At 41.0% G+C, this 16,805-nt stretch overlaps 1 protein-coding gene across 1 annotated transcript in view; it reads right to left on the reverse strand.

Moving 5' to 3' along the window:
* The window catches only part of SNAP91 (synaptosome associated protein 91), a 128,752-nt gene that overhangs the window by 81,921 nt on the left and 30,026 nt on the right, over positions 1–16,805 (reverse strand). Inside the window, exons 3-5 of the mRNA XM_006124205.4 lie at positions 7,476–7,618; positions 6,001–6,076; positions 2,653–2,755 (exon numbers count right to left, since the gene is read on the reverse strand). Of these exons, the coding sequence (XP_006124267.2) occupies positions 2,653–2,755; positions 6,001–6,076; positions 7,476–7,618 (322 nt within the window). The remainder of the gene's footprint in view (positions 1–2,652; positions 2,756–6,000; positions 6,077–7,475; positions 7,619–16,805) is intronic.

The raw sequence follows: 16,805 nt of genomic DNA on the forward strand, positions 1-16,805 counted from the left end.
CGCACAGACCTCCACACATTGCACTTAAGCTTCGTGCAGTACACCACCCCAAACACTAGCTATGCACTCCCTTTAGCTGGGAATGTACTGCTGGCTGCTTCTGTGGGGTAGCATGATTTTTGGTGCCAGGAGAGGCAGGAAACCTGCTTTAGTACTTCCACTGCACCATTGACTGGGAGCTGCTGTAAGTAAGCCTCTCCTGTCCCCACCAAACCCAAAGCCCCTTCTACACCTCAATGCTCTCATCTTCAGCTCCATCCATGAGCCCACACTCTAGTCAAATTACGTTGGGTCACAGGCAACAATTTTCTTCAACTCGATCACGAAAAAATAGGTTTGTAAATAACTGCCTTAAATGTACATTTAAGAAGTAGTTGAAGCAGATACCAATGACGTGAGCAGCTCTGAGAACAAGACAATTTACTGAAACAATTCAGAAGGGTTTCCTTAATCAGAAGCTCAGGTACAGTGCAGCAGCAGAAGTTAACGTTACATTAAGCTGGCTGGTTATAAAGTGGCATCTAGCAAAGAGCACTTTAAATAAGGAATCAGCAAAAGGAACTGAAACAAGGTTAGAGGGCATGGAGCTGGAAAACAGCTGGTGGGGAACCTCTCTACTGGGGCCAACCAGGCACATTAAAAAAAAGTCAGTTGGGCACCTCAATCAATCCCATAGGGTGGGAGATAAAGGCTCAGGACTTCTTTTAGGCTCTGGGCTGAGACCAAACACGAGAAGTCTAGAGTGCAGGAGGGGACTCGGAGCTGAGGTGTGGGAGATGGCTGGAGCCTGCACCTTGAACCAAGTGGCACTCCCCTCAGGCAGCTCTTAGCAGTGCAGAGGGGCCAAGGCAGGCTACCTGCCTGCCCTGACTTTGCATAGAGAGGTTCCTCACCAGCTGTTTTCCAGCTCCATGCCCTCTAACCTGGTTTCAGTTCCTTTTGCTGGTTGCTTCTTTAAAGTGCTCTTTGCTAGATGCCACTTTATAACCAGCCAGCTTAATGCTCCCAGAAGCAGCCAGTGTGCACGACCCTTAGGCAAAGGGGCCAGGCAGCTCTGCACAGGGCATGCTGCATATGCTCACAGGTATGCTCCCATTGGCATTGATTCCTAGCCAATGAAAGCTGCAGAGCCAACCCTAGGGGCAGGGGGCAGAAGCAGTATGTGGTGCTTCCATGACTGCCCCTCCACCTAGGGGCCACAGGGACATGCTGGTGAGCCAACATTTGCAACTCCAGCTGCACAAGAGAGAGCCATCAAGGCTTGGGGCTTCCTGCTGATGGCACAGAGTTGCTGCAGGCTAGATTAAGTGACGCAATCGACTGGCTGCACTTGTGGGCCAGAAATTCCCTGCCCTCTGCCTAAAAGGGACAGAAAATAAACCTAAATTAGAAAAATCACAGCGAGGGAACAGAGACCTAAGAGTATTAGTTTTCATACTACAGAGACCTAAAGACCAACTTGGTTATAGAAGTTTAAGTTATTCCAAGTGCACACACATTACAGCCACCTAGCAATCCTTAACTACACAACGCAATTCTTAGTGGCTACGTCTACACTGGCCCCTTTTCCTGAAGGGGCATGTAAATTTCATGAGTCGTAGTAGGGAAATGCGCGGGGGATTTAAATATCCCCCGCGGCATTTAAATAAAAATGTCCGCCGCTTTTTTCCGGCTTTTAAAAAAGCCGGAAAAGAGCGTCTACACTGGCCCCGATCCTCCGGAAAAAGCGCCCTTTTCCGGAGGCTCTTATTCCTACTTAGGATCGGGGCCAGTGTAGACGCTCTTTTCCGGCTTTTTTAAAAGCCGGAAAAAAGCGGCGGACATTTTTATTTAAAAAAGCGCCCTTTTCCGGAGGCTCTTATTCCTACTTATTCCTAAGTAGGAATAAGAGCCTCCGGAAAAGGGCGCTTTTTCCGGAGGATCGGGGCCAGTGTAGACGCTCTTTTCCGGCTTTTTTAAAAGCCGGAAAAAAGCGGCGGACATTTTTATTTAAATGCCGCGGGGGATATTTAAATCCCCCCGCGCATTTCCCTACTACGACTCATGAAATTTACATGCCCCTTCCAGAAAAGGGGCCAGTGTAGACGAGCCCATCATGTTCATAGCCTCAAGTTTGTTTCAGTACGCTTGGTTTACTAGTAAGTGTTTAACACCAAGGCATAAAGGGTTATTCTGTCTGAAGTAAACAGACAGTATATATGTCTAAGGCAGACTGGACCTATTCATTGCCTCCAAAACTGCACATTAAGATCACAAAGCCAGCACATGTACATTAACTCAACCCATACATACATCACAATGATATTCCTGACTAGTGTATCACCAGTTTGCATATGTCTTGTATGCATATTATTACATGAGTATATCAGGCCCGATAAGGGTTACAATATGGGGAGCCCTCTCTCCATTAGCATGGAGAGCTGTCACACAACTCAGCTCAACAATAATTCTCCTTCAGCGCAATCTTTAACAGACTGCTTGACAAGCTAAATTATTTCTTAATACTTAGCTGAAAAGAAAACAAGATGCAACTAAATCTAATTCTTAAACCATGCCTTTCAATTAAGGCATTAGCCATTTTAGTAACAGAAGTGTTAGGTTTCACTCAATTCTCATCATAATTAAGATTAAATATGAAAATGAACAGTTTACCCTTTCTTCACTCTTGCAAAATCAAATGCCATTTGCCTGTAGGAGAATGCTTTTTCATTCAAGTATCTACTGTAACGCCTTATGAAGGTAGACATATCATATCCTGCAATAAAACAAAGTTCCATAATTCAATAAACTTGAATGGTATATTTGTTTAGGAAAACACTTATCCATTTGCTAAAACTGAAAAGGGGGCACACCCTACTTGTAGGTTACAATTTACATTTTATGCAAAGTGAGATTACACATAGCTTTACATACCAATAAGTGGCACACTAAAAGGTTGGAAGAATTCTCAGATTTTGCAAGTTTCATTGAACCCTATCTAATAAAGGGAAAATAATAGAAGCATCTTGTATGTAAGAATCACTACTCTATAGCAAATCAACAGCACAAGCCAGACTCAATGCGGAAGTCAACTGTGACTTATATGTGGAAATATACTGATTCTAAGCACACATACATACAGATAGAAGTCACCTGTGGTAGGTCCCATCCAGCAGTGGACTTATATTCTCTCTCCCTCATCAGCCAGCAGAGGCCTTCTGTCCCTCTCCCCAGTGTTGAGAGCAAGGGCTGGAGGGGAGGGCTTTGGGGGCAGGAGAGATACTTATCAAACCCGGGGGCAGGCAAAGTGGAAAGGCCCAGTCCTAGCTGGCCACTCTTGGTGGTGCAACTGCCCCCAGTGGGTTTCTGCAGCATAGCTCTTCCCTGCAGCTTTGCTGCCCCCAGGGGCCACTCTAAGGGTGTGTCTAGACTACTGAGTTTTGTCAACAAAAGTGGACTTTTGTGGTCAAAACTATACCTGCGTCTACACTACCACTGAGTTCTGTCGACATAATGTCGACAGAACTCAGCAGTTTTGTCGACGCTGGTAAACCTCATTTTACGAGGCATAACACCTTCTGTCAACAGAGTTCTGTCGACAGAAGGTGTTATTGCCTGTAGGGTTGCGTCTAGACTACAGGGTTTTGTCGACAAAGCAGCTTGCTTTGTCGACAGAACTGAATGTGTCTAGACGCTCTATGTCGACAGAAGTTTTGTCGACAGATACTGTCGACAAAACTTCCGTCGACAAAACCCTGTAGTCTAGATGTACCCAAAGTGTGTGTTCCTCCTCTGCGCCCCTCCATTTCCATCTTATGAAACACAGTCCCATCCTCAGCACTTCCCATTTTCCTAGCACAACCAAATCCTTTCCTTGATTTAAGTAAAATACAATGAAGCTGCATACCAAATTTGCTGGTCCTAGCTACTACGGCTGTTACAGTCCCAGGTGACCTGTGCTTTAGTTACACCTTGCCTGAACTACTGCCAGTTCCTTGATCTGATTCATCCAATTCACATTAGGTACCCAACACCACAGTATCAAAACGCCTCCCAATATAAGCTTCATCAAGTGAACTCTCCCACTCCTCCCAAGGATGGAAGTAAGAAGTTTTCCTTTCTCTGTTTGCCAGTGCACACACCTTTCTTCCTTTAGTTTGTTATTGCTGTGGAAAGGTTATGTTACAATCTTCTCCATTGCGCACTGAAATCTCTTACAAATTCAAGACCACAGCACCTGTATCCTTGGCCTATTCCCCAAGGTTCAGAAAAGACATTTACGCTACTCTCCTGGCTCCTCAATCATCACCTACACTGGATTGGAAAATTGTCTCTTCCCTATCCAATTGAGGTTTTTCCCCCAATCTGCACCATTCCCTGCTTACCTTGTGATGCTCACAAGCAAGTCAGACTACCTAAGCAAGCCAGCTTTCCCGTCAGAGACCACAAACAGTATACATTTTAAGTTGAAAGCATTGCAGAGAAAATATTGAAGACCCGGTAATACAACCTACATATATGCTAATATGAATTCCAAAGGCTCTGGAAGGATCTGGTTGTGCCAGTAAAATGGGAAGTGCTGGGGCTGGGACCTTTTCCCTTAAGATGGAACTGGAGGGAGCACAGAGAGGAGGGATACACACTTAGGCTAGGTCTGTACTGCATCCCTTTTGCACAAGAAATATGAAAATGAGGCTAAGCAGGACTGTCACCAAGCCTCATTTACATAATTAACGAGTACCCGCTTTCTGCACATTTTTTCCAGAAAAATGGCTCTAGTACAAAAAGAGGGTTTTGTGCAAAAAAGAGCCCTTGCGCAGTAAGTGGGCGCTCATTAATTATGCACATGAGGCTCAGTGATAATCCATGCTTAGACTCATTTGCATATTTCTTGTGCAAAACAGGTGCAGTATAGACATAGCCTTAGAGTGGCCACTGGTAGGTGTTCAGTCCTTCAACCCTCTGTAAGGAGTTGTTCTGTGGTTATGAATTCGTAACAGCTGTTCACTCAGAACGAACACATTCAGGGATATGTAAATCCCTGCTTTACACAATTTGGGTCTCGGATCTTGAGAACAGGTAGTCAGCAGATGGACAACTACCCTCCCCCCAGGGCATGGCTTCTAAGGGCTGTGGTTTTGCCTAATTATCCTCTTATACACAGAATCTGTATTTTGAATTTTCTCAAAGCTCAACAGTTATCTGCCTGTCACTATTACTGGGCTCTCTTTCCAATGTGATGGGATAGCAAAGGTAATTAATTCAACTGGCAGTTGAAGTAGCACATGGAATGTCTTTATATGTTTCATGTATAGAGTTCCAGGACTGTCTCAAGCTAACTTGCCACCCTCCACCTGATTGGCCCTTCTGGCCTCCTCAGCTTCCCTCTTGCCCCACAATTGATATATCTAGCTCTTCACTTTTCCTTTCCCTGGTGTGCAATAATACAGAAACAGAAAGCCTATCCTAGAAAGATACCGAACATCTCCAAAAGTATTCCACAAGACGCAATAGAGCCTTCCTTACTAGGAACATTTAAGACTAAGTGTGAAAGACACATTAGGGACCAATTCCTCATTTAAAGTACTTCCCAGAGTGGATAAAAAAAATGTAACGTTGCCATTTTAATTTAACTTTCATTATTGCCAGTCATAAAAAGAGTAAAATAGATATTCTGCCTTATTCAAATTGGAAACCCTCTCTTTGGAATCATGAGGTATGGGAGCTTCAATTACTTTTCCCCAAATGAAAATTTAAAGTTCTACAGAAACTGACAGGGCCATCTGGTAGTTTTAGAATAATGCTCATCTCACTCAAGTCTTATGGCTTCATTACATTTGCAAAGTGTTGCACCTGCAAATAAAGTGTAATCTTGTCAAAATGTAGCATATCCCCATTATGGCTTCCTATACTCCCTAATTCAAATTCTTCAATGAGTCTATTAATACAGGTTAGCAAAATCTGATAATGTATCAGTATCTTATGGCTGAAGTTAAATACAGATAGAGAACACATTCTTACCATGTGATCCACTTTTGTCCAAAAAATTGCTGAGATTGAATAGTGTGTTTCTAGATGCCAAATACTGAATAAATCTCTGCAAGACAGAAAAATGCAAGTCAGTTTCCATTATCTTGAAATTGGACTTTCATAGTACATGGAAATAAGATTCAGCTGATCTCTCCTGCAAACAGATTTGAATCAGACTCAAGTGGACATAGATTGTGAATGCCACAAAGCCTGCATCCAGATTAAAACTTCCTCAAAACTTGGGGACATACAGGGAGTTAAAACACAGTACTTGGCTTGAGACTTAAACTATTCTGACAGTTTGAACTGCATTTTATGAATGCTATTTAGAGGAAAGGCCAGGATAGCAAGTAAGCATAACTTGCTGATGTAAGAATTAGGGATAATTAACTGCTATGGAAGACAGCTAGAGGAGCAGCAAGATCTATTTGTTCGCAAGAAAGCAGAACAGAGAATAATGCTATTAAACTGATTATTTGTATTATAGTAATGCCTGGGAGTCCTAACAGATTAGATTTCTGTTGTACTAGGCACTGCACATATATTGAGTGGTTTGCTTACCGAACGAGTAAAAAAAGTAATCGAGAAACACATTAGTAACTAACTACAAAAATCTGTAGTGACAGAGTTGGACTAGGAACTATGATGGTGCTACATAGAAGACAAGTGCATTGTCATGCACATTTGATTGCTAGAGCAGACTTATTTCCTCATGCAAATGTACAATTATATTAATTTTTAGTAAAGGAAATTTATATTTAAACGGTAGTTGAGACACAAACTAAGGTCAAACAACTATCGTATCTATTTTCCTATTAAGTTCACAATCTAAAAAGCCTGACAGTGCAGAAAGGATAATCAAATGTACAACCGACATTCACTAGGACCATGGTCTAAATATCTTTAACTATATAATGAATAAAAATGGAATGGGTAACTTGGTTAATGTAAGATTCAAATAAGTTGTTAGGCAAAACAGAACATATTAAATAGAGGTCAGGTGGGCGTAAATCACAGACCCCGTCACAGGAGACATGAGAAAGTGAGGACTTCTCAACATTTAGACTTTTTCCTTAGGTCCTTCTCAGTCAATAAGGTCATAATCACATTTTTAAGTTACAATTTAAATCTTAAATACAAAAAGCTTACAGTTACCCATAGTTAATATGAGACAAATTAAAGACTGCACGGCTATCTGAACCTATTGTGTTGACAATTTACCTTAAGATTGCCAAAAGGCAAGCCTAAAAGGTAGTTCTGCACTGGATCTCTTAATATCTCAGACTTAATTTGAAGCGAATTTGGAAAGTTGCAGCTAATAGCAACTGAGACATTTAACTTGAAAGAACCCTTTGTTCTCATAAAACATTGAGATAGCAAAACCATTGAAAGGTAGTTTTAAATTGTCCAATGACTATACAAGAATTTCTTCAGAATAAAAAGTCTTGAAAGACTTATTTACTTACCTCATTTCCATGAACCATTAGATGATGTGTGGTAACTAAGGCTTTGAACACCACCACCCAGCTACTATTCGTTGCTCGCTCAAAAAGTGTATCAGCCATTTGGGGAATATTAACATTGGTCTCATTGGTTGCCTGGATCAAATCTATTTAAAAAAAGGAAAAAAAACAGTGTTACAATAAGTACAGACAAGACAATTAGCAGAAGTCCACTGAGCTAATGATAACTGCAATTTCATACACATCACAAGTTATATTTGGATTCTATCTAGTAGACCAGAATCATTGTTTCAAAGGGAGTTTCAAGTGTCCAAAGACACTTACTGTCGAATATGTCCTCAAGGCTGCTTATGAGTTGTGCTCATCCATCCCTACATTTATTCTTAAAGGGTTATCAAAGTTATACCAAGTCAATTGCTAGTTATTAAAAGCTCCTATGGTGTTGAGAGGAAGTAAGGGAGAGGATAAGACCCCCTATCATTGTTCATCCAGTAATACAGGCTCTACGGAGAAGTCTACACTGCAATTAAAACCCTGAAGCTAGCCCATGCCAGCTGACCCGGCTCACAAGACTCAGGCTAAGGGGTTGTTTAATTGCACTGTAGATGTTTGGGCTCAGAATGACGGGTGAGGGACAGAGCCCAGGGTCCAGCTTGAGGCTCAATATCTACCCAACTATTAACCAGTGCCTTAGCCTGAGCCTTGTAAGTGTCAGCTGTGGGCATTTAACTGCAGAGTAGACATACCCTGAGGCTTTGTCTACACTACAGCTTTTGCTGGAAAAGGAAATGCAAATGAAGCACTGATGAGCATTTTGTTGAGCTGCATTTGCATAATCTATTCAGAGCCATTTTTGCACAAACACAAGAAGTGTGGTGGTGGCCATTTTGCGCAAAAAGGGGGTTTTGCGCAAGATCCTTATGCCTCCCCCATGGTTTTTGTGCAAAAAACAGACACACTGCTTGTTTTTGTGCAAAAACCCCTTGCGTAAAAATGTCTCAGAATAGGTTATGCAAACGAAGCATGACAAAATGCTAATCAGCACTTCATTTGCATTGACTCTTCTGGCAAAAGCTGTAGTGTAGATATAGCCTAAGAGTCCTACCAACATGCCTTTGTAGGTCTGCCCAGGATACCAAAAAGGAGCAGTTCGAACATTTTAGTGCTCATGTTTTCTCTAATAGACTTTTGGGCACAAGCCCTATAATGTCCTGTCACCCGAGAGTCATAAGTAAGCCCATACACTCTGCTTTCATAAACCAGAGAAAGCAGGAGATTAATTATTGAATTTTTTTTATTTGTCAGAGTTTCTAGTTCTGGTCGTAAATTTGTTCAAAAAGTTAACTGCTGCAATCTTCTGACAAATAAAAATTAATCTAATCTCTTAAGTCAGTTTCAGAACACCCTATGAGAAATTCAAGCACTTTCTTCAGCCGCAAGAAATGGAATATGTTCTCCTCCTCCACTAGGGCATTACTGTTAAACCTAGTCCATCCCCATATCCATCTATTGCATTCACTTATTAGGTAGGCATACATGTGGCAGAGTTTTGAAATAATAAAAGGATTGCATTTCGCAATCTTTCTATCACTCAGTCTCAGAAATTGGTTTGGCACTTCAGTTATACCACCACCACAAATGGGGCAACAACATGAATTCTAAAACACCCTTAGCATCTGCAGAACCTTGCCTTGGATGGATGCAACAGCAGTGTTTAGCTGATTGAGTCAGCAGGCCCAAGAGACGAACACCAGAATCAAAACCCAGAAAAACCATGTACTGAAGCAAAATGACCAAAAATACAGTGCTGTCAGTGCTTCTAACTTTAGAAGCAACAACTGTACCATGTAAAGTTTCCCCAACTTAGATGAAAAGCCACACAGTACTTAGGTCCTGCCCATGCATGCATGGACTTAAGTTTAGCCATAACTAGTGACAGAAAAAGGGATGACAGAACAGAAGCAAAGAGTTGATCGAATCCTTGGGTTTATAGTGTATATAAAATGCTCCTATTTTCCTAAAAGAGACTATCGAAGAGATTTTGATTTCTTCCTCTAGATGGCAACACACCACTGCTCAGAACCTTTCATACCTGGTTCTCTTCCTTCATGGAGATACATCCAAGCCTTCTATATTTTAAAATGCTTTTTTAAATGCTTTAAGCATGAGTTCAACACTTTTTGGCCCACAGACTAGGCGTCTGCTGCCCTGTACAGAAGACTCCACTTACAGCAGAAGTGAAGACTGTGTTCTCAAAACCGGGGTCAGTGTATATAAGTTGTAGCTGCTCTGCAACTCAGGATCAGGCACAATATCCTGCAGTTATTCCCCATCCACAATTTATAAGGATCACTAATACACTGTATGAAGGACTGTAGTGGTTCAGTCTTAACACCAATTAAATCCCAAATTATGGTTGATTAGCTGACATGGTTGTTTAGATCACACCAATATGTATTGCTTTAGAAATAAACTGTGAAGGTCATTAGAATGGTCTTAAAATATCATAATATGCCAAAATTGAGATTGCTACTGAATCTAGTTCTGCCTGGCATGCAGTTGTATAAATACAGAAGGGTATTCTGCCAGGAGAGATGTTTGAGGAGTTAGCACAACAACTAAGAAGCACTTACATGTATAGGTATTTATGAACAACTGTACCTGATGTAATACAGGCAGTGCTTCAGTGTAATCCGATTGGGGCTCAAGCAAAGTTTTTACATGCATAAACAGATGAGGCAAGCCTAGACATGCCAGGGCTCAGATCTTGCACAAAATTAAGCACTGAATCCAGAGAAAGCGACTTTAAATAGTCTGCAAATACATAATGAAAGTTTCCCAGTGATTTAAGTGCAATTATGGGCCCTGGATTGTCATTTGTATGAGCCTTCCCTGGTTGATACTAGAATTATGAAAATTAATGTTTGAACTGGAATGTTGCCCTAAACATGTAACTGATTTGTTAAAAGAAACCTACAACCCAAATTCGGGTGGGGGTCGGGGAGAGGAGGTTACCCTCTAAGAAATATGGTACATGGTGATCTGGCAGATGGTATCCAAAGGCCGGGGAGGGTGGGGGGGAGGAGCCGGAGAAGGAGGAGGAAAATCGAATCACAAAAAAAAAAAAAAAAAAAAAAAAAAAAAAAAAAAAAAAAAAAAAAAAACACACCACTTGCCTATAAATGGGTCTTTGGGGCTTTGAGAGGTAATAATAATAGAGTCATGTAAAGTCTTCTGCTAAATTTGCAGCATATCAAAAGTTTGTGTTTTAGTGTCACCTCAACAAAGATCAATTTAAAGGCAAAATACACACTAATAATTACATAATATTGCATCTTCGGGGTACAGCCCAATTAGCCTCAAGAAAATCCCGATAGAGACACTGCCATCTCACCTACTCCTACACCAAGATAGGATGGCAGCAGTTTATGCTCTCAGAAAACTAATAAATCCTTTTCTCTTGATGAATTTTTGTTGTTCAGTTTGATATTTGTCTATTCATAACACTACAGTAATACATTATGGTGGAGTTTATTCACTTACATAAGTAACTCAATTGGGTAGTGTGTAAAGTAAGCTGCTTCAGACTTCCACTTTTATGGATTTCACTATCAGACTAACATTTACAACCATCTTTGTGCATACTTGTATAGCAGCCATGGCCAATCCACAGCTCGTGAGCCTCGTGAGGCTCTTCCCGCCCCCCTTAGGGTGAGGCTCCCAAAGACTCCCCCGTGGCTCACGAAGTAGCCCCTGTGCCTTTAGAAATGGCCCCCTGAGCTCGCTGGGTGCTGGGGAGCTGTCTGGAGTGGCGAAGCAAAATGATGTTGGCAAGATGGCGCTAGCTGACAGGAGCCTGATGTGGCCAAAAAGCCAACCTGAGGTTCTCTTAGTGGCAGTGTCCTTCCCCTTCCCCTTTGACCAAACACGGCTGGGACTTTTTTTGGGGTTTTTTTTTTTTGCTCAACCACCTTGTTCCCCCTGGTTCTTTGAGCTATATACACAACTATTTTGGCTCTTCGCCTGTAATGGATTGGCCACCCCGGATATATAGCAAGCAAATCGTTGGTTGCCTGCATCCCATGTAAATCCTGCAACTCAGAACCCACCTTACTTTAGCAGTCAAGCTGAAAAGCATGAGGAGGAAAAAATAGAGAGAGGAAAACAATTCATGATCTGATCCATGCAGGCATCGAGTCAGTGCAAAAGATACCAGCAGGATGGAGGATGGCAAAAGCATGTAAAATATCAGCACAAGTAACCCAGAGAATACCAAACTGTATTTTTTTAAGACAATGATATGGTGCCACTACAGATGGCGCCATGGGAAGGTAGCTAAATGGAATTGATTTTCTCTTGGATTTCCCAACTCCTGTATTTAAAATGTTGATACTGAGGTATAATCTGAAATGACTTCAAGTGAGGATAATTGAAGATAGAAGCACTCAGCTCAATCAACAGCACTCTGTAGTCTGTCCTATGACATCTTTCTTCTCTTAAAAAGGCGAAGTCAAATGAAGTAATAAGGCAGAGTTCTGAATTTAATTTAAAAACAGGCCCACAAATATTAGCTTAAGTCTAGAACAAGAAAGGCATCTGAAAAAGTTCAAGAATGCAAGTGAACTGTTTGAGATGATGGGGCAACACTAGAGAAAATGTTACGACTCAGCAAGGACTAGTACAATGGGAATACAAAGAAACCTGTCATTTGGGGCTCAGCTGAAGAATATGATCAAGGCAGAAAGAAAACTTCCAAATTGCAATAAGGCTCTCCATGTGGGGGAGAGAGTTCTGATAGATGAATCCTCTAATCTAGTGGAAAAAAACCAACAAGACCAATGATTGGAAGCTTGAAGTGGGATACATTCAAACTAGAAATCAAATGTGAAAATTAAGAGTCAGGGTAACGAGCCATACTTCCCTAGGGATGTGGCTATGGCAACAGTCCTCAAATTTTTTTTACCTTGCATCCCCCATTACCCATCCATATTTCTCCCAGAGCTGGGAGCAGGGGCATGATGGCAAGAGTGGAGTTAGACTGTGTGCTCTCCTCACCCTGTCGGGGGTGGGCCTGAGTCAGCTGCATCTTCCCCCAAATACTAGGGCAAACCCCTGTAGTGGGCCATGTCCCAGTTGGAAGACCTCTATTATATGGTCTAGCTCTACCAGAAGTTATGGGACTGATGCTAAAGATACTAAGAAAAGATCAAGTCTCATCTCCATAATGCATGGAAAACAGTGCTGGAAAGGAGTCTAGCTGGAAAGATTTTTGAAGTGAAACCTAAAATAGAAGGGTTTTTTTTTTAAGAGAATGGTTAGTATGATTAACCTTCTTCTGAGAGAGAGAGAGAGAGAGAAACACTGAGCTATTGTATTTTTGTCAAGTTACAATTTGGATTATTTTGACTCCGAGCTGGAAGATGAAGTCAGTGAAGACTAAAGTTCATTAGAGGCACAGTCAATATCCACAGAACCACAAGACAGATAGTTGTTTGTGAAATTGCAGTATGGTACACCAAGCAGCACCAAAATGGTTTAAATATTGTGTTTGTGCTCTCATTGAAGCTTATACATTTTTTAAATCGTCAGTTTCTCTATAATACAGTTTTCAGCTCCATTATGACTAAATCTTATTCACAAAAGAGCTAACATATTTCTGTTTTCAGTCTTGCAAGAATGTTTATACTTGGCAAAGCCTTATCCCCTGCACAGCAACTAAGCTTCCTACCTTAACTCCATTAAAAAAAAAAAAAAAAAAAAAAAAAAAAAAAAAAAAGCACTTGATATTTTGAGTGATTTGTTTCAGGTGCATGGCTTGAGCCAATGCTTACTGCGATCCCTTAACAAAGAGGCAGTGCTGACCTGTTTTGGCCAGTTTAAAAGCTAGTGACCAGTGAACACTGTAGCAGCCAACAGCGAGTTTGTGGGAGATTTTCTCCCTGTGCAGAGACGAAGAAGAGACTATGGCTACTGAGGCAGCATTGTGCATGACCTAAGGAGGAGGAGAGGAGACAAAGATGATGATTGGATGTGGAGCTTAAGGGATGTACATCATCCTTTGTTCTGGTAAGCACACAAGGACATTAGAAGAGCTGGTCATAGTAAATAAACTTGGATTGCATGAGCATAAATTGGTTGGAGTTGAATTAAAATGGAAGGTTAATCAAAACTCTGTTGTCAACTAAGATTTGTTTTTTAAAAGTGGCTGAGTAAGGGAAATTAAGAGAATTAGTTTAAGTCAAACTGTATGCTTGGAATTTAAGTGAACTATGCAATAATCTAGCCACAATTTACACCGTAAACAGTGATGTGGAGAGGAGAGGGGAAATATAGAGGGAAGGTTTCAATCAACAACTACTCGTAACCTTTGGAGTGAACAGATTCTACAGAGAATGGAAAAACGGTCAAAGAAAGTATGTCTTGAAAGTTAGAAAAATATAGAAATAAAAGTTAAAGTTGAATTAACTCTTGCTAAGAAAGTTAAAATAAGGGGGGAGGAATTTAGTTTTACAAACACAATGAGTAAGACAAATAAGATTGGGCCACTATGCAGTGTGGATTGGAAGGACATTCAAGATAATCTAGATATGGCCCTAATTCTAGATATGGCTCCCTTCCCAAATAAGGATGATACAGAACATGGACATGAATGAGGATGAAAAGCTACTAATATCTTATTGTACATAAGACAAGCCCTTGGTTTGATGAACTTGGTTTGTCAATGTCACAAAAAGAAAGCTGACAGATGATATCATTACCTTCTGATATATAGAAAGCAAAACATGTAGGGCAAAAAGCTAATAAAAGCTAAAGGACAAGGATAGTACAAGAACTAACGAGTATAAAGACAAGCTATCAAATATTTCTAATTTGGTCTAGAGTGATACTTTGGAACAGCCTCCCAATTAGTTTTAATGAGGTAGATAAATTTGGTGAGTGGGATCTTATGACAGGGTTGCATATGATGGTTTATATCTTAGGATCCTAAAGCTTATGTTTCAGGACTTCAGGTAAACAGGAAAGACTCTACGATTCCTCATACCCTCTGCATCCTCCTCAATGTACTCTCAAGGTTTGGAGGAAGGAGACCAAAAACATGTGAGATGTCCTCTGCATTAATGTATACAAAATATTCCAGGCCACAGCTAGACAAGTTCTGGACGACTTTGAAGACTGGGGTGACAAACTGGATGAAATTCTACAGTATAAAGTTTAAGATAATCCACTTTAGGTTTTAATAATGAGTATTTGTTGCAGCCAGTAAGTCCCAGCTTGTAAATGATACAAGAGGTACATCAACACCGGGGTACATCAACTGCCCAAAAGGAAACTGTACCATGTAATAGAGCTGTTAAAAAAGGCAAGTGTGATTGAGGCCTAATCAGGCCTTTTCAGTATAAAAAATATTAAATGTAAAATTTCATTTGGAAGACTGTGTACAACTATGGTCACCCACGTTCATGGAAGATGAGTTTAAACTTGCTCACATGTTTTGAGGTCTAACTGACCAGTTTATAAGGAATTTTGCCCCAGATTAGATTGGCAGTAACCTGGGGGTATTTTCCACAGCATGGAGTATTGGCTGTTGGTAGGATTATCTGGCTCTTTACACTTAATCCATTGCAGGGACATGGGGCTCTGGTGAACGTTGATCCCTTCTATTTTCTTCATATGGCACATAACAGTCCCATCTCCTGGGTCCTAACACTAATACTACAACTTTGAAGAGTTTGGAAAGGGTTTCCCTTAGGGACAGAGAGGTAACTTTTAATAAATGGTTGAAGTCAACCCAAATTTGAAGGGGGGCAGGGATGTGATCATATAAACTGTTAACCAATGGGCCTAGGGTTATCTGTTAACCTTCTCTCTCTCTCTCACACACACACACACACACACACACACACACCCCCTCTTCTATATTCTGGGGAGCTGCCTGCTCTCTGCCCAGCCCCATGTGTAAACATGTAACTGCTAAAATTTTCAGCCATTACATATCTACCTGAACACATGCATTAACAACTCTGGCGGAGAGGGTGCAACTCAACTGTTACATGTGCTAACTAAAGACTTGTTAAAGAGCTAGTTCAACCCAGAGCTGTGGGGGCTGAACAGAACTTTCCCAGCAATTACTCTCCAGCAATCTCAATCCTCCTCTTCCGAGCACTCAAGCAGAGAGACAGAGGAAAAAAAAAACCTTGCAGTTCCTGAGACTGTCCCCCAAAATTTCCTAATTGCCTGTTCTGAAACAACACTATTTGGGAGTGGGAGGGTGGAACAAAATGAACGAAGGGAACACAAACCTGAGTCTTCAAACAATCTAATCTGAAACCCCATATACTAGAATTCTGTAATTATATAACTGCACAGCAAGGTCAAGATATCAGTACTGGGAAGATGTAAGGTGGTTCAAGTGCCCTAACTATGCATTTCTTAGCTTAATACATTTGGATTTCTTTTGAAAGTTTAGCTGAATTTCCCCATTTTTTTTAATGCTTCATTTTGGGATGATTACAAGACCCCTGTAAAGTCTTGTAAGCCTTAATTCACAGATACAGAGTCTCAAACTTAAAATGCTCACAAAAAGGCATTTTCTAGGCATGTATGATGAACCTCTTCAAAATATACCATTAAATGTTTATGAATGGGGGAGAGGGGCGGGAATTCAGTAGTCATCTCACTTGAATCTAAGTGGAAGAGCCTCTTCAAACTTTTCATAGAATTCTTCATTTTGATTAAAAAAAAAACCTGTTTAACTTAGCTAAATATAGCCTATGAATGTTTTTAAATGAATGGTTATGCTCACGTCAGCTGAAGTTATTTCTAAATGATGTGTCTGAGAAATAGTTCAAACACATACCTTTACATAGCAGATCTGTATCTTGCAATTTTAGGGGTTTTAGGGAGCCAGAATGATGGCAGTTCTACACAATTTTGGTCAAGAGATCATTGGCTGGTAATGGTAGAGAGCAGGCTGCTCTGCAAAAGGGGATTTCTAGTGAGGAGAGGCCAGCACCACACTATCTTATCTCGGTACCTTGTGAAAGTGTTTAAGAAATTTTTACAAACACTAGGGCTCTGTGGAACCAAAGTGGGGTCCCAAATCAGAACATAATGCAAGCCTCCTGAATCATCAACTCCCCCCCCCCTGCTCAATTTTCTCCCCCAGTTCCCTCAATCATATCTACAGACTCCCCTCTTCTTTGCTCACCACCCTTCCTACTATGGAACCCTGCCACTGTTCTCTGCGCCTGTTTACCAGGACTAGTAATATCCCACCCCCAAAATGGTTTTATTATCCTGAAAGTTAGCTATTTATAGTGAAAAATGTTACAT

The sequence above is a fragment of the Pelodiscus sinensis genome, chromosome 3 (genome assembly GCF_049634645.1).
Source record: "Pelodiscus sinensis isolate JC-2024 chromosome 3, ASM4963464v1, whole genome shotgun sequence".
In the NCBI taxonomy this organism is placed as follows: domain Eukaryota; kingdom Metazoa; phylum Chordata; order Testudines; family Trionychidae; genus Pelodiscus; species Pelodiscus sinensis.